Source organism: Bufo gargarizans, unplaced genomic scaffold (genome assembly GCF_014858855.1).
Source record: "Bufo gargarizans isolate SCDJY-AF-19 unplaced genomic scaffold, ASM1485885v1 original_scaffold_2192_pilon, whole genome shotgun sequence".
Lineage (NCBI taxonomy): Eukaryota > Metazoa > Chordata > Amphibia > Anura > Bufonidae > Bufo > Bufo gargarizans.
Window position 1 is genome coordinate 14868 of NW_025334680.1, and position 22769 is coordinate 37636.

The window sequence follows — 22769 nt, forward strand, 5'->3', positions numbered from 1 at the left end:
ATCGTATCCCTGAGGAATGTGGTGGGGTGCAATCCGCGCCCACAGATACTGCAGCCCCGGGCGGGGGGCATAGAAAGAGCGACGCTCGAAGCCTGACACTTTCATGACCAGCAGGGGGCGTAGCAGCGAGGTAAAGGAGCGCCCTCTGGTGCCACAACATGGGAACGCACTGACTGATCTATTGTAGGGCTAAACACTTATAACACGGAGATAAGCGGCGGCAGAGACATCGTCCATACACTTCAGACGTGAGGATAGACATTTCTTAGGTTTAATGAGGCTTAAAGAACCCTGACCCCCCCCCAAGAAAAATCTATACAGTGATCACGTGTCTATTTCGGGGTCTTCCTGCAGAGCTCTGCCACTGCCGGCGTCGTGGTCCCTCTGCTCGTTTTGACGGGGGCCAGGCTGACGGGCACATCCGTGGGGGCCTTTGTCGCTCCTCTGACTAGGGCCTCGGCTCTGCTCCTGGGGGTGATCTTCTTTCTGATGGGAAACCTGTCAAAGGGGTAAAAGGGGCAAACGTCACTGTCGGGTTGCGACCACAAGGGGCGCGTGTGTCCAGGGTTGATGTACAAAGGGTGAAAGCCATGGTGGCCACGCCACGCAAAATCTGCACTTCAGGCTGTTGGAAAACTACAACTCCCAGCATTCTGCTGTCAGGGCATGCTTGGAGTTTTAATACTGGAGAGCGCCATGCGTCATGCACACAACCACTCCGCGGATCGCACATTTTTATTTGCTGACACATTGTGTTCAATGGATCCGTGGTCGGCATTTTGTGGAACGGACACGGGTGGTCTGAGTGCTTTCCGCCTCTCCACGAAATGATAGAACAGGGATCAGCAACCTCCGGCGCTCCAGCTGTTCTGAAACTACAATTCCCAGAATCCTCGTTTTTAGTTCTGTGGGAGTTATCAGAACAGCCGCGTTTAGTTTGCATGCTGGGGGTTGTAGTTGCACAGCAGCCGGAGAGCAGAAGGTTGCTGAGCCCTGAGACAGAGCGTGTCTGCAAAACGTGGACTGCGGAATATGCAGATACTAAACAGACCACATCTGCGATTTGCGGACTGTTGTGAGACTACACCTCCCAGCAGGCTCTTCGGCATCTACTACACTTAGGGGCTGAGCACAGACCTTCCCGGTGACATCCGGTCGCAGTCCGTTGCAGGCGGTAACAAGCGACTCTGATTTCTGGATCCATTCCGTGAGACGTCTCGAGGCGTCGGCTGTGCGGGATGTAAGGCTCACTCTGGTAGGGGGGATCTTCGAGGGCATATCCCAGGTGCCGATGTACGTCCCCCATGGACTGGTCTGGAAGACAAAGGTGATCCTCAGCAGCAGGGGGCGACAGTGAGCACAGGGGAGAGAGTGGGGCTCACAGGAAGTGGGGCGTAAACTAACCTTTGACCGCGGGACCCCCGGAAGCAGGTGCCCTCTGTTGTCGGAAATGAACTGTGTGAACCCATCATGGGTGGATGGCCTCTGAAATCGACAAGAAATCAGGAGATTACATTTCTGAAGCTGAAACGGCAGAGGTGACCCCAGCACCCCCGTTACCTCCGTGTAGGGTTTGGGGACGTTCCAGTTCTGCAGTTTAGTGGAGCTGAAGGCGCTGTCATACTGGGAACGAGAAGAAGTCATCGGAGTAAATGCAGAGCAGTGACGGCGCCCCCTTCTGTGTGGAGGGAGCAGTGCAGCCTCCCCCCATTAAAGTCCTCAAATAACCTAAAGAATGAAGGTCCCGGCCCCTTTATTATGAGGCTCCAGATTCTCAAAACCATCTTCGGACAGAAACCCTGAGGCGATCCGTAAAACGTGGCTCTGTTGTCCCTGCATCTTTCACCAGAGATGTCCCCCCCCCAGAGTGTGCCCTGTACCCTGCATCTTTCACCAGAGATGTCCCCCCCCCCCCAGAGTGTGCCCTGTACCCTGCATCTTTCACCAGAGATCCCCCCGAGTGTGCCCTGTACCCTGCATCTTTCACCAGAGATGTCCCCCCCCCTAGAGTGTGCCCTGTACCCTGCATCTTTACCAGAGATGTCCCCCCCCAGAGTGTGCCCTGTACCCTGCATCTTTCACCAGAGATGTCCCCCCCCCCCAGAGTGTGCCCTGTACCCTGCATCTTTACCAGAGATGTCCCCCCTAGAGTGTGCCCTGTACCCTGCATCTTTCACCAGAGATCCCCCCCAGAGTGTGCCCTGTACCCTGCATCTTTCACCAGAGATCCCCCCCAGAGTGTGCCCTGTACCCTGCATCTTTACCAGAGATCCCCCCAGAGTGTGCCCTGTACCCTGCATCTTTACCAGAGATCCCCCCAGAGTGTGCCCTGTACTCTGCATCTTTACTAGAGATCCCCCCAGAGTGTGCCCTGTACCCTGCATCTTTACTAGAGATCCCCCCCCCCGAGTGTGCCCTGTACCCTGCATCTTTACTAGATCCCCCCCAGAGTGTGCCCTGTACCCTGCATCTTTACTAGAGATCCCCCCCAGAGTGTGCCCTGTACCCTGCATCTTTACCAGAGATCCCCCCAGAGTGTGCCCTGTACCCTGCATCTTTACCAGAGATCCCCCCAGAGTGTGCCCTGTACCCTGCATCTTTACCAGAGATCCCCCCCCAGAGTGTGCCCTGTACCCTGCATCTTTACTAGAGATCCCCCCCAGAGTGTGCCCTGTACCCTGCATCTTTACTAGAGATCCCCCCAGAGTGTGCCCTGTACCCTGCATCTTTACCAGAGATCCCCCCCAGAGTGTGCCCTGTACCCTGCATCTTTACCAGAGATCCCCCCCCCAGAGTGTGCCCTGTACCCTGCATCTTTACCAGAGATCCCCCCCCAGAGTGTGCCCTGTACCCTGCATCTTTACCAGAGATCCCCCCCCAGAGTGTGCCCTGTACCCTGCATCTTTACCAGAGATCCCCCCCAGAGTGTGCCCTGTACCCTGCATCTTTACCAGAGATCCCCCCAGTGTGCCCTGTACCCTGCATCTTTACCAGAGATCCCCCCCAGAGTGTGCCCTGTACCCTGCATCTTTACCAGAGATCCCCCCCCCCAGAGTGTGCCCTGTACCCTGCATCTTTACCAGAGATCCCCCCCCAGAGTGTGCCCTGTACCCTGCATCTTTACCAGAGATCCCCCCCCCAGAGTGTGCCCTGTACCCTGCATCTTTACCAGAGATCCCCCAGTGTGCCCTGTACCCTGCATCTTTACCAGAGATCCCCCCCCCAGAGTGTGCCCTGTACCCTGCATCTTTACCAGAGATCCCCCCAGAGTGTGCCCTGTACCCTGCATCTTTACCAGAGATCCCCCCCCCCCAGAGTGTGCCCTGTACCCTGCATCTTTACCAGAGATCCCCCCCAGAGTGTGCCCTGTACCCTGCATCTTTACCAGAGATCCCCCCCCAGAGTGTGCCCTGTACCCTGCATCTTTACCAGAGATCCCCCCAGTGTGCCCTGTACCCTGCATCTTTACCAGAGATCCCCCCAGAGTATGCCCTGTACCCTGCATCTTCACCATAGATCCCCCCCCAGTGTCCCCTGTACCCTGCATCTTTACCAGAGATCCCCCCCAGAGTGTGCCCTGTACCCTGCATCTTTACCAGAGATCCCCCCAGAGTGTGCCCTGTACCCTGCATCTTTACCAGAGATCCCCCCCCCAGAGTGTGCCCTGTACCCTGCATCTTTCACCAGAGATCCCCCCCCCCAGAGTGTGCCCTGTACCCTGCATCTTTACCAGAGATCCCCCCAGTGTGCCCTGTACCCTGCATCTTTACCAGAGATGTCCCCCCCAGAGTGTGCCCTGCATCTTTACCAGAGATCCCCCCCCCCCCAGAGTGTGCCCTGTACCCTGCATCTTTACCAGAGATCTCCCCCCCAGAGTGTGCCCTGTACCCTGCATCTTTACCAGAGATGTCCCCCCAGAGTGTGCCCTGTACCCTGCATCTTTACCAGAGATCCCTCCCAGAGTGTGCCCTGTACCCTGCATCTTTACCAGAGACCCCCCCCCCCAGAGTGTGCCCTGTACCCTGCATCTTTACCAGAGATCCCCCCCCAGAGTGTGCCCTGTACCCTGCATCTTTACCAGAGATCCCCCCCAGAGTGTGCCCTGTACCCTGCATCTTTACCAGAGATCCCTCCCAGAGTGTGCCCTGTACCCTGCATCTTTAGTTTCAAAAACCATTTATTGGTTTATCAAATACTGAGCATAAGAGTCATTACATCGGCAAATGTTAAATCAAAGAACATAAAACAAAAATATTCTTGGAGTTACACGCAACAAACATCGCAGTAGGTTATGAGTCATTGGATAATACATACATAATTATATGTGGAGAGAGAGAAAGGGCGTCATTCACATAAGCCAGTCTGAAGTCACAAAGAGTTAGAGAGAAATGCTGTATCGGATGTTTGAAGAATGAGGGGAAGCTATCCAAGGTTCCCATACCCTTTCAAAGGCGGCATACGTGTCGGTACGAATGGCTGAGAGCTTTTCACATAATAATATTCTATTGACCCGTACCCTGCATCTTTACCAGAGATCCCCCCCAGAGTGTGCCCTGTACCCTGCATCTTCACCAGAGATCCCTCCCAGAGTGTGCCCTGTACCCTGCATCTTTACCAGAGATCCCCCCCAGAGTGTGCCCTGTACCCTGCATCTTTACCAGATATGTCCCCCCAGAGTGTGCCCTGTACCCTGCATCTTTACCAGAGATCCCCCCCAGAGTGTGCCCTGTACCCTGCATCTTTACCAGAGATCCCCCCAGAGTGTGCCCTGTACCCTGCATCTTTACCAGAGATCCCCCCCAGAGTGTGCCCTGTACCCTGCATCTTTACCAGAGATCCCCCCAGTGTGCCCTGTACCCTGCATCTTTACCAGAGATCCCCCCCCAGAGTGTGCCCTGTACCCTGCATCTTTCACCAGAGATCCCCCCCCCAGAGTGTGCCCTGTACCCTGCATCTTTACCAGAGATCCCCCCCCAGAGTGTGCCCTGTACCCTGCATCTTTACCAGAGATCCCCCCAGTGTGCCCTGTACCCTGCATCTTTCACCAGAGATCCCCCCCCAGAGTGTGCCCTGTACCCTGCATCTTTACCAGAGATGTCCCCCCAGAGTATGCCCTGTACCCTGCATCTTTACCAGAGATCCCCCCCAGAGTGTGCCCTGTACCCTGCATCTTTACCAGAGATCCCTCCCAGAGTGTGCCCTGTACCCTGCATCTTTACCAGAGATCCCCCCCCAGAGTGTGCCCTGTACCCTGCATCTTTACCAGAGATCCCCCCCCCCAGAGTGTGCCCTGTACCCTGCATCTTTACCAGAGATCCCCCCCAGAGTGTGCCCTGTACCCTGCATCTTTACCAGAGATCCCCCCCAGAGTGTGCCCTGTACCCTGCATCTTTACCAGAGATCCCCCCCAGAGTGTGCCCTGTACCCTGCATCTTTACCAGAGATCCCTCCCAGAGTGTGCCCTGTACCCTGCATCTTTACCAGAGATCCCCCCCAGAGTGTGCCCTGTACCCTGCATCTTTACCAGAGATGTCCCCCCAGAGTGTGCCCTGTACCCTGCATCTTTACCAGAGATCCCCCCCAGAGTGTGCCCTGTACCCTGCATCTTTACCAGAGATCCCCCCAGTGTGCCCTGTACCCTGCATCTTTACCAGAGATCCCCCCCAGAGTGTGCCCTGTACCCTGCATCTTTACCAGAGATCCCTCCCAGAGTGTGCCCTGTACCCTGCATCTTTACCAAGATCCCCCCAGAGTGTGCCCTGTACCCTGCATCTTTACCAGAGATGTCCCCCCAGAGTGTGCCCTGTACCCTGCATCTTTACCAGAGATCCCCCCCAGAGTGTGCCCTGTACCCTGCATCTTTACCAGAGATCCCCCCAGTGTCCCCTGTACCCTGCATCTTTACCAGAGATCCCCCCCAGAGTGTGCCCTGTACCCTGCATCTTTACCAGAGATCCCCCCCAGAGTGTGCCCTGTACCCTGCATCTTTACCAGAGATCCCCCCCAGAGTGTGCCCTGTACCCTGCATCTTTACCAGAGATCCCCCCCAGAGTGTGCCCTGTACCCTGCATCTTTACCAGAGATCCCTCCCAGAGTGTGCCCTGTACCCTGCATCTTTACCAGAGATCCCTCCCAGAGTGTGCCCTGTACCCTGCATCTTTACCAGAGATCCCCCCCCAGAGTGTGCCCTGTACCCTGCATCTTTACCAGAGATCCCCCCCAGAGTGTGCCCTGTACCCTGCATCTTTACCAGAGATCCCCCCCAGAGTGTGCCCTGTACTCTGCATCTTTACCAGAGATCCCCCCCAGAGTGTGCCCTGTACCCTGCATCTTTACCAGAGATGTCCCCCCAGAGTGTGCCCTGTACCCTGCATCTTTACCAGAGATGTCCCCCCCCAGAGTGTGCCCTGTACCCTGCATCTTTACCAGAGATCCCCCCCAGAGTGTGCCCTGTACCCTGCATCTTTACCAGAGATCCCCCCAGTGTGCCCTGTACCCTGCATCTTTACCAGAGATCCCCCCCAGAGTGTGCCCTGTACCCTGCATCTTTACCAGAGATCCCCCCCAGAGTGTGCCCTGTACCCTGCATCTTTACCAGAGACCCCCCCAGAGTGTGCCCTGTACCCTGCATCTTTACCAGAGATGTCCCCCCAGAGTGTGCCCTGTACCCTGCATCTTTACCAGAGATCCCCCCCAGAGTGTGCCCTGTACCCTGCATCTTTACCAGAGACCCCCCAGAGTGTGCCCTGTACCCTGCATCTTTACCAGAGATCCCCCCCAGAGTGTGCCCTGTACCCTGCATCTTTACCAGAGATCCCCCCCCCAGAGTGTGCCCTGTACCCTGCATCTTTACCAGAGACCCCCCCAGAGTGTGCCCTGTACCCTGCATCTTTACCAGAGACCCCCCCAGAGTGTGCCCTGTACCCTGCATCTTTACCAGAGATGTCCCCCCAGAGTGTGCCCTGTACCCTGCATCTTTACCAGAGATGCCCCCCAGAGTGTGCCCTGTATGTGACTGCCCTCAGATGGTAGGTACCTGGTTAGCACTGTAGTAAGTGGCCATGCTGCTCCCTCTCTCCTGTGTACACTGCTGTCACCTAGCAACTGTTACCCTGAGGGGCGGGGCGTGACACCCACACTTACATCATCACCTGTGAGCAATGCTAATTGGCTGAGCAGGTCACATGACCATAGCCACACCACGTGTACAGAGACTGCACTGGTACAAGCCCCTGACACTAGATTGTCAGCTCTTCGGTTAGCCTCTGTATACCTGCATGCTTAACAATCCCTTCCTGGTGTAGAACAACGCCTCCCAACATGCACTGACAGTCCAGATCATGCTGAGAGTAGTAGTTCTCTCACAGTTACAATGGATAATAATCCAGCACAATAAACATACAGGATACAATGTATCGCTCTGCAATCCTGTCAGCCAATCAGAACGCCTCATCTTCAGCCGCCGCTTCGTCCAATCAGATCAGGGGTAGCGCGGTGGTGCCGCGGCCCCGCCCCTCGTCGCTCTTTTTGTGGTGGCAAGATGGCGGCTCCGGGACTAACGGTGATGCCGGCGTCGCTGCACGGACATGTGGTCAAGGTTCACCCGGTGGTCCTGGCGGCCATTGTGGACAGCTACGAGCGGAGGAATGAGGGAGCGGCCCGGGTGATCGGGACCCTGCTGGGTGAGGCCGCGGGGAGCCGCATGTCACCAGGGCCCCCGGAGTGTAGGCCTCTGTAGGGGCCAAGGGATTGTGGGGCCCCCGGGATTGTAGGCCTCTGTAGGGGCCAAGGGATTGTGGGGCCCCCGGGATTGTAGGCCTCTGTAGGGGCCAAGGGATTGTGGGGCCCCCGGGATTGTAGGCCTCTGTAGGGGCCAAGGGATTGTGGGTCCTCCGGGATTGTAGGCCTCTGTAGGGGCCAAGGGATTGTGGGGCCCCCGGGATTGTAGGCCTCTGTAGGGGCCAAGGGATTGTGGGGTCTCCTTCTTCAGGGTATGGAGATATGCTCTACACTGCAGTGCCTCTTACCACCGTCCCTTTAAGAGAACAGTCTCCTTCAGGGCTGTATTCAGACGGTGCGGTTCTGGTTTTTGCAGGTAGCAATACCGTAGTATGCCCCGTCTTCTCTGATGGGGGGGGGGGTCACGGCCCCGTCTTCTCTGATGGGGGGGGGGGGGTCACGGCCCCGTCTTCTCTGATGGGGGGGGGGGGTCGTCACGGCCCCGTCTTCTCTGATGGGGGGGGGTCATGGCCCCGTCTTCTCTGATGGGGGGGGTCATGGCCCCGTCTTCTCTGATGGGGGGGGTCACGGCCCCGTCTTCTCTGATGGGGGGGGGGGGGGTCACGGCCCCGTCTTCTCTGATGGCGGGGGGGGTCACGGCCCCGTCTTCTCTGATGGGGGGGGTCACGGCCCCGTCTTCTCTGATGGGGGGGGGGGTCACGGCCCCGTCTTCTCTGATGGGGGGGGGTCACGGCCCCGTCTTCTCTGATGGGGGGGGGGGGGGGTCACGGCCCCGTCTTCTCTGATGGGGGGGGGGGGTCACGGCCCCGTCTTCTCTGATGGGGGGGGGTCACGGCCCCGTCTTCTCTGATGGGGGGGGGGGGGTCCACGGCCCCGTCTTCTCTGATGGGGGGGGGGGGGGTCACGGCCCCGTCTTCTCTGATGGTGGGGGGGGGTCACGGCCCCGTCTTCTCTGATGGGGGGGGGGGGTCACGGCCCCGTCTTCTCTGATGGGGGGGGGGGGTCACGGCCCCGTCTTCTCTGATGGGGGGGGGGGGGTCACGGCCCCGTCTTCTCTGATGGGGGGGGGGGTGTCACGGCCCCGTCTTCTCTGATGGGGGGGGGGTGGGTCACGGCCCCGTCTTCTCTGATGGGGGGGGGGGGGGTCACGGCCCCGTCTTCTCTGATGGGGGGGGGGGGGTCACGGCCCCGTCTCTCTGATGGGGGGGGGGGGGTCACGGCCCGTCTTCTCTGATGGGGGGGGGGGTCACGGCCCCGTCTTCTCTGATGGGGGGGGGGGTCACGGCCCCGTCTTCTCTGATGGGGGGGGGGTCCGGCCCCGTCTTCTCTGATGGGGGGGGGGGGTCACGGCCCCCGTCTTCTCTGATGGGGGGGGGGGGGTCACGGCCCCGTCTCTGATGGGGGGGGGGGGGTCACGGCCCCGTCTCTCTGATGGGGGGGGGGGGGTCACGGCCCCGTCTTCTCTGATGGGGGGGGGGGGGTCACGGCCACCGTCTTCTCTGATGGGGGGGGGGGGTCACGGCCCCGTCTTCTCTGATGGGGGGGGGGGTCACGGCCCCGTCTTCTCTGATGGGGGGGGGGTCGTCACGGCCCCGTCTTCTCTGATGGGGGGGGGGGGGTCGTCACGGCCCCGTCTTCTCTGATGGGGGGGGGGGGGGTCGTCACGGCCCCGTCTTCTCTGATGGGGGGGGGGGGGGTCGTCACGGCCCCGTCTTCTCTGATGGGGGGGGGGGTCGTCACGGCCCCGTCTTCTCTGATGGGGGGGGGGGGTCGTCACGGCCCCGTCTTCTCTGATGGGGGGGGGGGGTCGTCACGGCCCCGTCTTCTCTGATGGGGGGGGGGGGGGTCACGGCCCCGTCTTCTCTGATGGGGGGGGGGGGGGGTCACGGCCCCGTCTTCTCTGATGGGGGGGGGGGGGGGTCACGGCCCCGTCTTCTCTGATGGGGGGGGGGGGGGGGTCACGGCCCCGTCTTCTCTGATGGGGGGGGGGGTCACGGCCCCGTCTGTGGTGAGCAGCATTTCGCAAGATGGCGAATCCGTCAGGCCACACCCCCTTATAAAGAGACATCAAAAGTCTTCCCGCCCTTCAGACGTGACAAAACAGAATGTAAAGGGTTACAGTAACGGCGGGGGGGCATTTACTATTGGATTTATACTAGGCCCCCGGGCTCCAGTTAATATGGAACCAGGGGCCCTGATCAGTGGGGCGACTGAGCAAGGACCAGGAGGGGTGGACGGCGGTGCGCCGCCCCTTTAAGAAGCCCCTCTTGGTGCGGTATGGCGCTGTACACGTGTCTGACGCTTCCTCTCCCGCAGGCTCGGTGGACAAGCATTCTGTGGAGGTGACCAACTGCTTCTCCGTGCCCCACAACGAGTCCGAGGACGAGGTACCCGTCTTCTCTGTGTGGGGGGTGGGGGGGGGCGGTCCGTGTGTGTGTGTGTGTGTGCGCGCGGGGGGGAGGGCGGTCCGTGTGTGTGCGCGGTGCGCTGACGGCTGGTGTCTTCCAGGTGGCGGTGGACATGGAGTTCGCCAAGAACATGTACGAGCTCCACAAGAAGGTGTCGTCCGCCGAGCAGATCCTGGGCTGGTGAGTGCGCCCCCCGGGGGCAGGAGGGGGTAACTGCAGGGGGCAACGTGCTGACCTCAGACTGTGCTGCAGGTACGCCACAGGAAATGACATCACAGAGCATTCCGTCCTCATCCACGAGTACTACAGCCGCGAGGCCACAAACCCCATCCACATGACCGTGGACACCAGCCTGCAGGGGGGGCGCATGAACATCAAGGCCTACATCAGGTGAGCTGCAGAGTATTACACCGCTGACCTCTCTGCAGAACATCACTGTGATATGTCCTGCAGATTATTACACCACTGACCTCTCTAGAGATCTGCAGAACATCTCTACACCTTGACTGATACATAGTGATATATCCTGCAGATTATTACACCACTGACCTCTCGAGATCTGCAGAACATCGCTCTCTACTTCCTGACAGATAAACATAGTGATATATCCTGCAGATTATTACACCACTGACCTCTCTAGAGATCTGTAGAACATCTCTACACCTTGACTGATACATAGTGATATATCCTGCAGATTATTACACCACTGACCTCTCGAGATCTGCAGAACATCGCTCTGTCCTCTCTACCTCCTGACAGACAGTGATATATCCTGCAGATTATTACACCACTGACCTCTCTAGAGATCTGCAGAACATCGCTCTCTACCTCCTGACAGATAAACATAGTGATATATCCTGCAGATTATTACACCACTGACCTCTAGAGATTGCTGTATCTCCTTTCTTTTGCAGCACTCCGATGGGTGTCCCTGGTAAGACGATGGGAGTTATGTTCACCCCGCTGACGGTGCAGTTTGTGTATTATGACACGGAGAGGATAGGACGTGAGTGGCCATGACATGCGGATGGTGGGGATGCCTGTCCTGTGGGTTCAGTCTCTTGCCCTCTTGTGGCCGTTCCTGGGTACTGCACTTCATCCTGAACTTCATTTCTTCACAGTTGACCTCATCACAAAGACCTGCTTCCAGGCCACCCGCTCCGTCGGTCTGACCAGCGACCTGCAGCAGGTGGGCTCTGCCGCCACGCGCCTGCAGGACTCCCTGAGCACGGTGCTGCAGTATGCGGAGGACGTGCTGGTGAGTGGCTTCTGAGGACCCCCGAGTCCCCTGGGGTCTGCCTTCTCCTCGCTAATTACATTCCTTGTCTCTTCCAGTCGGGGAAAGTCTCTGCTGACAATAACGTCGGCCGCTTCCTGACGGATCTGGTGAACCAAGTGCCCACAATCCCCCCCGAAGACTTTGAGGCCATGCTGAACAGCAACATCAATGTGAGTGCAGGTTATGTAGGGCTTTGGGGGAGGGGCTGTGACCTGCGGGTGCTGATGACATCACTTGTTCTCTCCTCCCTCCAGGATCTGCTCATGGTCACGTATCTCGCTAACCTCACCCAGTCCCAGATCGCTCTCAATGAGAAGCTCCTGAACCTGTGAGCCCCCACGCTGCCCCCTACAGGTCGCCCTCACACTGTAATATAGGATTGTCCCGGATGTTCGGACTTTGTTGTCACATTTTTCCTTCTTTTTTTTTTTTTTTTTTTGTGTGAAATAAAATGATTTCACTCAGCTGTCGTCTTGTCTCTGTGGAGCCGCCATCTTGTCGACCAGCTTTCTGAACACCCTGAGCGGCGTATGAATGTTCTAGCCCAGGGATCAACTACCACTCCCAGCATGCACACGTTCTCTGCTGTTCTTAACGTAACACCCCTATAGAAGTGAAAGGAGGATTCTGGGAGTTGTAGTTTCAGAAGAGCCGGAGGTTGCTGATCCCTGTTGTAGCCTGATCTGATGCCTCTCATAGTGGAGGGTTTGTTACAGTGTATCCAGGTTAGACAGTGCCCTGTGATATCTCGCTGGCACCCGAGGGGGGCGCTGTCTGTACTCACCGGTTACTATTCTGTGGTCTTCAGTCACTGGCACTCCATCTGTTGTTGGACTCCTAGTCTTAACAGTGGCACAGATGTGGTATTCCGCCCCCCATGGACGGGTAGGACAGGTGGAAATTTTATTGACGCTTAATAATTAAATAATTACCTAGATCTTCCCACCTCCAATAAAAGAGATGGGGGATTAGCAACTAGAGATCCCCATGGGAGGGCTCTCATGCCTGGCGGAGGATAACGCTGTCCGGCCAACTGAGGAATAGCTATCTATCCTAGAATCCACTCTATAGTGCGAGAACTCCACGAAGCTGATTTACAGATGACATCCAGCGGAATCGAGCTTCTTTCTTCAAAGGAAGTAGCCACCGCTCGAGTAGAGTGGGCCTTTACAAACTTGGGTGGCTCTGAATCCTGAGACGCATAAGACTTCCGAATTGCCGCTTTAATCCGTCGACTGATGGAGGGCTTAGAGGCCTTCCTACCCTTGTGGGTACCAGAAAAAAGGATAAGGAGATTTTCATCTTTCCTAAATACCTTGGACGGCTTCAGGTAAATCCTGAGACCTCTCGAGAGATCGAGGGGATGGAGCTCTCTTTCTTCGGAGGAGGGGAGTGGAGACAAAACTTGAAATCACCTGGTTGCTGTTGCTGAATGAAGGCACCTTTGGAATAAAGGGAGGCAAGAACTTTGTGTACGGCTCAAAAGCAGAAAAAGCTTGGAGTTCCACAACTCGCTTTGCAGAAGTGTTAGCAAATAAAAAAAGTAATTTTCCAGGCAAGAAACTTGAGCTCCACCTCTTCTTAGGGGTTAAAGGGAGGATGATAACCCCCTGAGCACGACCGTTAAATCCCATACTGGGATAGGTCTGCTTACTGTAGGCTTTAACCTGGAAGCTCCCTTCAGGAACCTCTTGATAAGGGGTTCTTGAGAAATGGACTAGTTGAGACAGGCCAAGATCGCAGAAGTTTGCACTCTGAGGGTAGACGGTGACAACCCCTTGTCCATACTGTCCTGTAGGATGGTAGGCATGGAAGCGTCTGTGGATGATAGTTGACGACTGGAACACCAATTTGAAAAAATCATCCAAATTCTTGAATAAGATCTGTTGGCAGCCTCAGATCTGGAGTGCTGTAGGGTTCTCAAGACAGACCCCGATAGCCCTTCTTGGAAGGTACTGATCAACCTCCAGGCTGTTGGGTTGAACATTTGAAGATTTTAGGAGATCTGAGTGTCCCCCGACACCAGTACTCTCTCTCTAGGGGAAGCCTCCAAAATTGACCCCGACTCAATTGAATCAGTTGGGTAAACAAAGCTCTTTTTGGACAGTATGGAATGGTGGTGATGACCTGCCTGATTTTCATCAATACCCTCAGAATCAAGGAAATTGGAGGGAAGATATAGGCCAGCTCGAACCTCAATGGGATTGACAGTGCATGTATTGCCACCGGGTTGTCCTCCCTGTAAAGGGAGCAATACCTCTCCACCTTAGTGTTGAACCTCGTTGCCATGAGATCGATCTCTGGCATGCTCCGTCTTAGCGTTATTTCCTTGAAGACGTCTGGATGTAGAGACCATTCTCCGGTTGGGAGACCTTTGCTCAGGTTCAATTCTGCCCAATTCAATATCGCACATATCTCTCTCAGGAGACTTTGTGACTTTGTGCCTTCCTGCTTGTTGATGTACATTACAGCGGTCATGCTGTCTGACTGTACTTTCACCACTTTGCCTTGAATGCAGGGAGCGAAATGAAGAAGGGCTAGTTTGATCGCCCTGATTTCTAGGAGATTCGATGACTAACTTCTCCTGAGATGTCCAGGTTCCTTGAACTGTCTTGTCCAGAAGATGTGCTCCCCAGCCTACTAGGGATGCATCTGTGGTAAGTATGATCCAAGAGGGTTGGATCAGGGACTTGCCGTCCTCAAGATGGGTCCACCATCTTGGGGAGGACTGGGCTCGGTAAGACCGGGAGTGCACGGAATTTAGTCCCACCGGACTGTGAGTCCACTTGGCTAGTACCTCAGATTGTAGCGGACGTAGATGCCATAATGCCCAAGGAACCGCCTGTGCGGTTGATGACATTAGTCCCAACATTCTCATCAAAGTACGGATGGTTACTTTCCGAGGTACTAAGAGAGTGCGGGCTGTCTCTTGAACAGATGGCATTCTTTCTGGGAGTTAGAGGAATAGTCATTTCCACTGAGTCCACCACGAATCCCAGGAACTTCACTGAGGTAGCTGGCAGGAGATGGGACTTATCCCAGTTGATTATCCATCCTAGGTGGTGGAAGAAGGCTACAGCCCGCTGAATGTGTAGGGACAGGATCACTTGGGAAGGATCTCTGAAGAGCCAGTCGTCCAGGTATGGAATGATGCTCAGACCCTGAAGTCTTAGAGCTGCCACCACGGAAACCACCACCTTGGTAAATGTGTGTGGGGCCGAAGAAATTCCAAACGGGAGGGCCACAAACAAAGTGCTTTAGGACTCCCCAGACTTGCACCGCGATCCTTAAGAATCTTCTGGACCCAGGATGGATGGGAATATGGAGGTAAGCATCCTTGAGATCCAAGGTTGCCAGGAAATCATCTGGCAATAGAAGATTGGTCAGACTGGATAGTTTCTATCTGGAAATGCTTGCGTTCGATGAACTGATTGAAATATATCAGATCATCCTCCAGTCTCCGGTCACCTTGGGTACCAGAAAAACTGGGGAATAGATACCTGATCCTGAAGAAGCACCGCCTCTAAGGCCCCTTTCTGAAGATACTCCAGGATATAGTCTTCTAGAATCTTCGGTTTTCTGGATGGAAGCAGTCTTGTTAGAACAAATTTGTCCGATGGGAGACTGTCCAAGTCTACCAGGTATCCCTGAGATGATACGAAGCACCCAAGTGTCTTGGATGTAGATCTGCCACGATTCTAGAAAGTGTTGTAGGTGACCGCCTACGGGAATATGGGGAGCAGAGAGTTCTGAGAATCCAGTCAGACCGGCATGGTACTAAAAGCCTTGAGGAGACCTGCAATCAGAGTGCTGAGGATTTCTTGGGGGGCTTAGAGACCCTGGAGGATTTTTCCCCTCTACGGGAGCGCCAATCTCATAGGGCTAAGGTCCAGACCTGGACCCAAACCTTTTACCCCGTCCATGAAAGGGCTGTTGGGGGAGGGACTTGCCCTTCTTACCTGACAGTCCCTCCATAATATGGTCAAGCTCTGTCCCAAAAAGTTTGCTGGGTTCATATGCCATGGCACAAAGATTATGCTTGGAAGTTGTATTGGCCTCCCAGGGTTTTAGCCAGAGTGGACGCCTGCCCGCGGCTGAGAGTGCCATGGTCTTGGAAGACAATTTTAGATGTTTTGGAGCATCGTCACACAAAAAATCAATGGCCAGACCGTCCGTCTTACAAGAAGCCAAAATGTCATCCCTAGAGACGCCCTGGTCCAGGTGAGTCTGAACTTGGGTGAACCTGGCCTTAAGAAAGGTCGCCACTTCAGAGGACGCTATTGCGACCGAAGCAGAGCAGATTGGTACTGGCCCCCAAGAGGACAATTGATCTTCTTTTAACAGGAAGACAGACTTAAATCTTTTGGTCAGCACAGGACCTTTTTCTGGTTTCTTCCACTCAGTCTTCATTAATGACAGGAGGGAATCGTCTGCTTTAAAGACCCTGGGCCCCGTAGAGGTGGAGGTAGAGGCTTTACCCTGAACAACCTGCTGGTCCCCTGATGGGATGGATCTCAGCAGCTGCTGGGCCTTCTCGGGGGGAAGAAGTAGGAAAACCCATCCTCCTCTTCGGAAGAATAGGAGATAGATCCCTTTCTAGCATCCTGAGCCCCCGATACCTCCATGGCCTGATGAGGAGAGGAAGGTCTTTGGCGCTTAGATATGAGAGCCTGCTTCAGCTCCTATATAGAGGAGTTCACCTGGTTCATGTTGGACTCCATTAAGTTCTTCACCCAGTCAACTGCATCATGAACTGTAGGTTCTTACTGGGGTAGAAGCTTAGCTCTACAGGGCGGACATCGAGAATATAAATATTGTCCTCGTGGTATTGAAGATGGTGTCTCTTGCCAGAACGCTTCTGGCCTGGGTCCTGATCACCTCCCCCTGTAGACGACATGGCTGCAAGAAACAAACAGAATTCACTGTTAAGTCTGGAAGGAGGAATGGAAGTCCAAGGAAATGGGCTTTTACCTAGAAAAACTGAGACCTGTTGCAAGCGAAACCCGCAAGGGTAATTAGCAGAGGACAGCACGAGCTGATCGAAGGAGAAACGCTTGGAAGAAGGGAAGCTTCACCAATATCCAAGATAGACCGAGTAAGGATACCCATACACCTGCGCTCCAGGAGGGCGAATGACCACTGGTGCAGGATTTAAATAGCAACCTTAGCACTGAAAAATATGCTCCGCCTCAAAAGGGGCGGATCTAGCGCTAAGGGAGCTGCTAATAGCCTAATTCGCCCAAAACTGGTGGAACAAAATACATTATAAAGGAGGGAAACGCTTCCTCATAAACAGGAAGTGATGTCACAGCTGGAGAAGTCACTCCCAAAATGGTGGCGCCCACAGGAGACACGTGGGGCTGCCGATTCCTATCTCCCAGGGCTCCAGGAGCGTCTAGATAGAGGACAGCGGCGTGCGACAAGCGGGCCGAATATAGACAGCCCGGGAACAGAAGAGATTACCCTGCGGACAGCCACCAGAGATGGCCACGTTAACCCCAAAGGGGTAAGTGTCGTGTTTAATAGAACAGGGATCTCCACCAGTCCAAACCTGTCCGGAGGTAAAGGGGACTGGGGGTGATCCCCCTCTTTTATTGGAGGTGGGAGGGTCTAGGTAATTATTTAATTATGAAGTGTCAATAAAATTTCCACCTGTCCTACCAGTCCATGGGGGGCGGAATACCCCATCTGTGCCACTGTTAGGACGTAAGGGAATAGATGTTCCTGTAGTATAAGGTGTGTGGATCTCATGTCATTATACCAGTGATGTCATCAGCAGGAGGCGGGGCTGTGACTACCTCTCAGACAGGATGTACAGGCAGGTTGTCAGCAGTAATAGATAAACTGTGGTATAGCGCCGTCTGGTGGTGGTAGTATTGAGGATGTCCTATAGACTTTAATATGGAGCAGCGCCATCTGGTGGTGCTAGTATTGAGGATGTCCTATAGACTGTAATATGGAGCAGCGCCATCTGGTGGTGCTAGTATTGAGGATGTCCTATAGACTGTAATATGGAGCAGCGCCATCTGGTGGTGGTAGTATTGAGGATGTCCTACAGACTGTAATATGGAGCAGCGCCATCTGGTGGTAGCCACTGTTCTGCTCTAATTTAGAAATTGTGGCGTACCTGGAGGACGCTTGGTGCTTTATGACCGCAGAATTTGGTGCAGATTTCACGCCGATAATCTGCAGGGCGGCCGCCCAGAAGCCGGCTGCTATTATTATCAATTTGTAGCCATGGAGCAGAATCTGCAGTCAAAATGCTCCAAGTGACCGCCCTCACAGTCCAGAGGTGTGCGGAGCTGCATTCACAATTCTGCTGGTTTCGCTGTCAGGATGCAGGACCTCTGCTGGGTGGGACACTGGACCCCTAAATGACATTGTATGGAAGCTTTCCCCAGAAGCAGTTGCTCCTCTTAGTTCAGCTTTCACAACAAAAATAATAATCTTAAAATAACCTGATTTAAAGGGGAACCTGTGCGGCTGCTGACTTCCCCCTACCCCCAGCTGCGCGGTGACACAGCCTGAGCAAGCGCTGTCTGGAAGGAGAAGTCCCTGCGGCCCCACGTGTGCACCTCATGCTGCAGCTGATAGGATTAGATACACAGCTCAGCAGACTGTATCACACAGGACAGGATTAGATACACAGCTCAGCAGACAGTATCACACAGGATAGGATTAGATACACAGCTCAGCAGACAGTATCACACAGGATAGGATTAGATACACAGCTCAGCAGACAGTATCACACAGGATAGGATTAGATACACAGCTCAGCAGTCGGTATCACACAGGATAGGATTAGATACACAGCTCAGCAGTCAGTATCACACAGGATAGGATTAGATACACAGCTCAGCAGACTGTATCACACAAGATAGGATTAGATACACAGCTCAGCAGACAGTATCACACAGGATAGGATTAGATACACAGCTCAGCAGTCAGTATCACACAGGATAGGATTAGATACACAGCTCAGCAGACAGTATCACACAGGATAGGATTAGATACACAGCTCAGCAGTCAGTATCACACAGGATAGGATTAGATACACAGCTCAGCAGACAGTATCACACAGGATAGGATTAGATACACAGCTCAGTAGACAGTATCACACAGGATAGGATTAGATACACAGCTCAGCAGTCAGTATCACACAGGACAGGATTAGATACACAGCTCAGCAGTCAGTATCACACAGGATAGGATTAGATACACAGCTCAGCAGGCAGTATCACACAGGATAGGATTAGATACACAGCTCAGCAGACAGTATCACACAGGACAGGATTAGATACACAGCTCAGCAGTCAGTATCACACAGGATAGGATTAGATACACAGCTCAGCAGTCAGTATCACACAGGAGAGGATTAGATACACAGCTCAGCAGGCAGTATCACACAGGATAGGATTAGATACACAGCTCAGCAGACTGTATCACACAGGATAGGATTAGATACACAGCTCAGCAGTCAGTATCACACAGGATAGGATTAGATACACAGCTCAGCAGTCAGTATCACACAGGATAGGATTAGATACACAGCTCAGCAGACTGTATCACACAGGACAGGATTAGATACACAGCTCAGCAGTCAGTATCACACAGGATAGGATTAGATACACAGCTCAGCAGTCAGTATCACACAGGATAGGATTAGATACACAGCTCAGCAGTCAGTATCACACAGGATAGGATTAGATACACAGCTCAGCAGTCAGTATCACACAGGATAGGATTAGATACACAGCTCAGCAGTCAGTATCACACAGGATAGGATTAGATACACAGCTCAGCAGGCAGTATCATACAGGATAGGATTAGATACACAGCTCAGCAGACAGTATCACACAGGACAGGATTAGATACACAGCTCAGCAGTCAGTATCACACAGGATAGGATTAGATACACAGCTCAGCAGACAGTATCACACAGGATAGGATTAGATACACAGCTCAGCAGTCAGTATCACACAGGAAAGGATTAGATACACAGCTCAGCAGACAGTATCACACAGGACAGGATTAGATACACAGCTCAGCAGTCAGTATCACACAGGATAGGATTAGATACACAGCTCAGCAGGCAGTATCATACAGGATAGGATTAGATACACAGCTCAGCAGACAGTATCACACAGGACAGGATTAGATACACAGCTCAGCAGTCAGTATCACACAGGATAGGATTAGATACACAGCTCAGCAGACAGTATCACACAGGATAGGATTAGATACACAGCTCAGCAGACAGTATCACACAGGATAGGATTAGATACACAGCTCAGCAGACAGTATCACACAGGATAGGATTAGATACACAGCTCAGCAGTCAGTATCACACAGGATAGGATTAGATACACAGCTCAGCAGACAGTATCACACAGGATAGGATTAGATACACAGCTCAGCAGACAGTATCACACAGGATAGGATTAGATACACAGCTCAGCAGACAGTATCACATAGGATTAGATACACAGCTCAGCAGTCAGTATCACACAGGATAGGATTAGATACACAGCTCAGCAGGCAGTATCATACAGGATAGGATTAGATACACAGCTCAGCAGACAGTATCACACAGGACAGGATTAGATACACAGCTCAGCAGACAGTATCACATAGGATTAGATACACAGCTCAGCAGTCAGTATCACACAGGATAGGATTAGATACACAGCTCAGCAGGCAGTATCATACAGGATAGGATTAGATACACAGCTCAGCAGACAGTATCACACAGGACAGGATTAGATACACTGCTCAGCAGACAGTATCACACAGGATAGGATTAGATACACAGCTCAGCAGACAGTATCACACAGGAGAGGATTAGATACATAGCTCAGCAGTCAGTATCACACAGGATAGGATTAGATACACAGCTCAGCAGACAGTATCACACAGGACAGGATTAGATACACAGCTCAGCAGTCAGTATCACACAGGATAGGATTAGATACACAGCTCAGCAGTCAGTATCACACAGGATAGGATTAGATACACAGCTCAGCAGTCAGTATCACACAGGATAGGATTAGATACACAGCTCAGCAGACAGTATCACACAGGATAGGATTAGATACACAGCTCAGCAGACTGTATCACACAGGATAGGATTAGATACACAGCTCAGCAGTCAGTATCACACAGGATAGGATTAGATACACAGCTCAGCAGGCAGTATCCCCCCGATTCACAGAAAGCAGTGAGGCGTCGTCGTAGTTCTGTGCGTTTATTCGGCGCTGTGGGTATATGATAATACAGTGTAATCTCTGGCGGTTATAGTGACGTCTTCTGCCCCCCCGTTGTGTCCTCGGATGCTCGGTGACGCTGGAGGTCTCACTATGGACACAGCACTGAAGACCTGGTCACAATGCTAATCTATCTCTACATGAAGCTTTGCGTTGTAGTCTTCGGAGACCCGTGATAGCTGTGGGTCCACCTCACTCGTAGACGGTCTGCGGGGAGTAGTCGCTCGTCTTGCTGCTTAGACTGGACCGACTGTACCTGGAGCCGCACATCACCCACCGCCCCAGCACCAGGGACAGGTGTCTACGAAACTTGGTCCCTACAAAGGTGTAGAAGAACGGGTTGATGCAGCAGTGGAAGTAGGCGATGTTGCGGCAAATGAAAAACGCGTAGTCGATGGTTTCGTCACAGTCGTCATCTGAGTAATCCTCGGAGATCTGCCTGGCCTTGATGAAGATGATGATGTTGTATGGGGTCCAGCAGAGGAAGAACGCCAGCACGATGAAGAAGATCAGCTTGATGGCCTTGTCCTTGTTGTGCATCTTGGAATAGTGCAGCTTGATGACGATCAGCGTGTAACAGTACAGGACGATGATCAGCGGCAACACGAAGAACATCACCAGCTGCTGGTAGTAGCCCACCAGCTTCCAGGTATTGATCTTATCTATGTTGAACCCCGTCTCCCCACACAACACCCCCAAAATTGAATCCTCTCTCGTCCCGTACAGGATGAATTTTGGGATGGCGGAGAAGAAGCTGACGACCCAAATTGTGCCACTGACCACACAGACGTAGAGCAGGTTCCTGGTCCTGGTGGAGTAGATGGCATGAACAACTGCCATGTAGCGGTCCACCGTCATCATGGTCAAGAACAAGATGGAGCTGTAGAAGCCAATGTAGAACATGGAGGCCAACATCTTGCAAGACGTCTTCCCGAATATCCACTGATGGCTGTGGTAGTAACCCCAGAAGGGCAGTGGGAGGGTGAACAACAAGTCTGAGACCACCAGGTTGAGAATGAAGAAGTTGGTCACCGTCTTAACGTTCTCGAACTTCAGGAGAAGGAATAAGATGAGGCCGTTGCCCAGAAGGCTGATCATGAAGACCATGTAGAAGAAGAAGGGCACCACCGTAGCCCCAAAATTGATGCTGTTGGTTTTCATGCAAATGGTGATGAGTTCTTCATCATAGTTCAGGGTCATGAAGGTGGTGGAGGCCACCGTAGAGTTGCCCATCTGCCCCTCGTCTGGCATCGTGGCTGAGCTCAACCACCAAAGGCCCAACTGGTAGCGCGGTGATCCCGGAGAAGTAGAGCGTGTCTACACAAGGCTCGGTCCAGGAAATACAATCACCGAGATGGAGGTGGTGATGAGCAATGGGCATGTCGCAATGTTCTGGAAGGTGCCGCTGATTCCTCAGGATCTGCAGGAAACACATTGTGCAGAGGCCGCGGTTTGTGCAACGTCCAAAAAACCCAAGAAAATCACAAAAATAGCTCCAGATAAACAGAGATTTTGAAATCTTGACGGCAACGCTCAGATGAAGAAGACACGAGGGAAGGAAAGTGTAAAGGGGACCCCTGCCCATATGACCTCCTGGAGGAACCCCACGTATGAGCGAGTCAGAAGAGCGCTGCTCTGGAGGACTTGGCCCAACCTACAGCATACACGAGGGGCCCCCGAGGGAAGTACGGTTACTGTATTGGGCTGAATTCCTGCTTATATGGCGGCATTGCATTACAGGCAGGAGCTCAGCCTCAGAATGTGAAGAAGGCTGCCAGTCACTGACAGCAAGCAGAGATATTAGACAGGGGAAATTAAAACATATTAGGGATCTTTTAGAAAGGCTTTACAGGACAAATTAACGCAAAGGACATTTTGCGACTTTCTTACTCCTCCGGACACTTGCCCGTCTTTAGTGAATGAGCCCCACAGTAGATCTGTCTACATTGCCCATAGCAACCAATCAGAAATCAGCTTTCATACTATAACCTTCTCCAGAGAAATGAAAGCTGGCCCGTGGTTGGTTGCTACAGGCAACAAAGTGTCTTGCTCACAGTTTTGGGTCTGATGGAAATTTGC

The 22769-nt window shown here is 53.6% G+C and overlaps 3 protein-coding genes across 3 annotated transcripts; 1 reads left to right on the top strand and 2 right to left on the bottom strand.

Moving 5' to 3' along the window:
• Window positions 1-263: 263 nt before the first annotated feature.
• CFAP126 (cilia and flagella associated protein 126) lies at window positions 264-7114 on the bottom strand. The gene is made up of 5 exons (XM_044274977.1): window positions 7037-7114; window positions 1561-1623; window positions 1405-1485; window positions 1138-1314; window positions 264-498 (listed from the first exon to the last, which is right to left on the bottom strand). Exons 1-5 carry the CDS (start codon window positions 7061-7063, stop codon window positions 325-327), a joined length of 522 nt encoding a protein of 173 aa, XP_044130912.1. The 5' UTR covers window positions 7064-7114; the 3' UTR covers window positions 264-324.
• A 404-nt stretch (window positions 7115-7518) lies between these two features.
• EIF3F (eukaryotic translation initiation factor 3 subunit F) lies at window positions 7519-11891 on the top strand. Its single transcript, XM_044274976.1, has 8 exons — window positions 7519-7682; window positions 10057-10127; window positions 10249-10328; window positions 10401-10538; window positions 11063-11154; window positions 11270-11406; window positions 11484-11597; window positions 11682-11891. Exons 1-8 carry the CDS (start codon window positions 7541-7543, stop codon window positions 11757-11759), a joined length of 852 nt encoding a protein of 283 aa, XP_044130911.1. The 5' UTR covers window positions 7519-7540; the 3' UTR covers window positions 11760-11891.
• An 8766-nt stretch (window positions 11892-20657) lies between these two features.
• On the bottom strand, window positions 20658-22274 carry LOC122924060 (C-C chemokine receptor type 4-like). Its single transcript, XM_044274979.1, has one exon. The coding sequence runs from the start codon at window positions 21939-21941 to the stop codon at window positions 20883-20885; it is 1059 nt and encodes a 352-aa protein (XP_044130914.1). The 5' UTR covers window positions 21942-22274; the 3' UTR covers window positions 20658-20882.
• Between the last annotated feature and the right edge of the window lie 495 nt (window positions 22275-22769).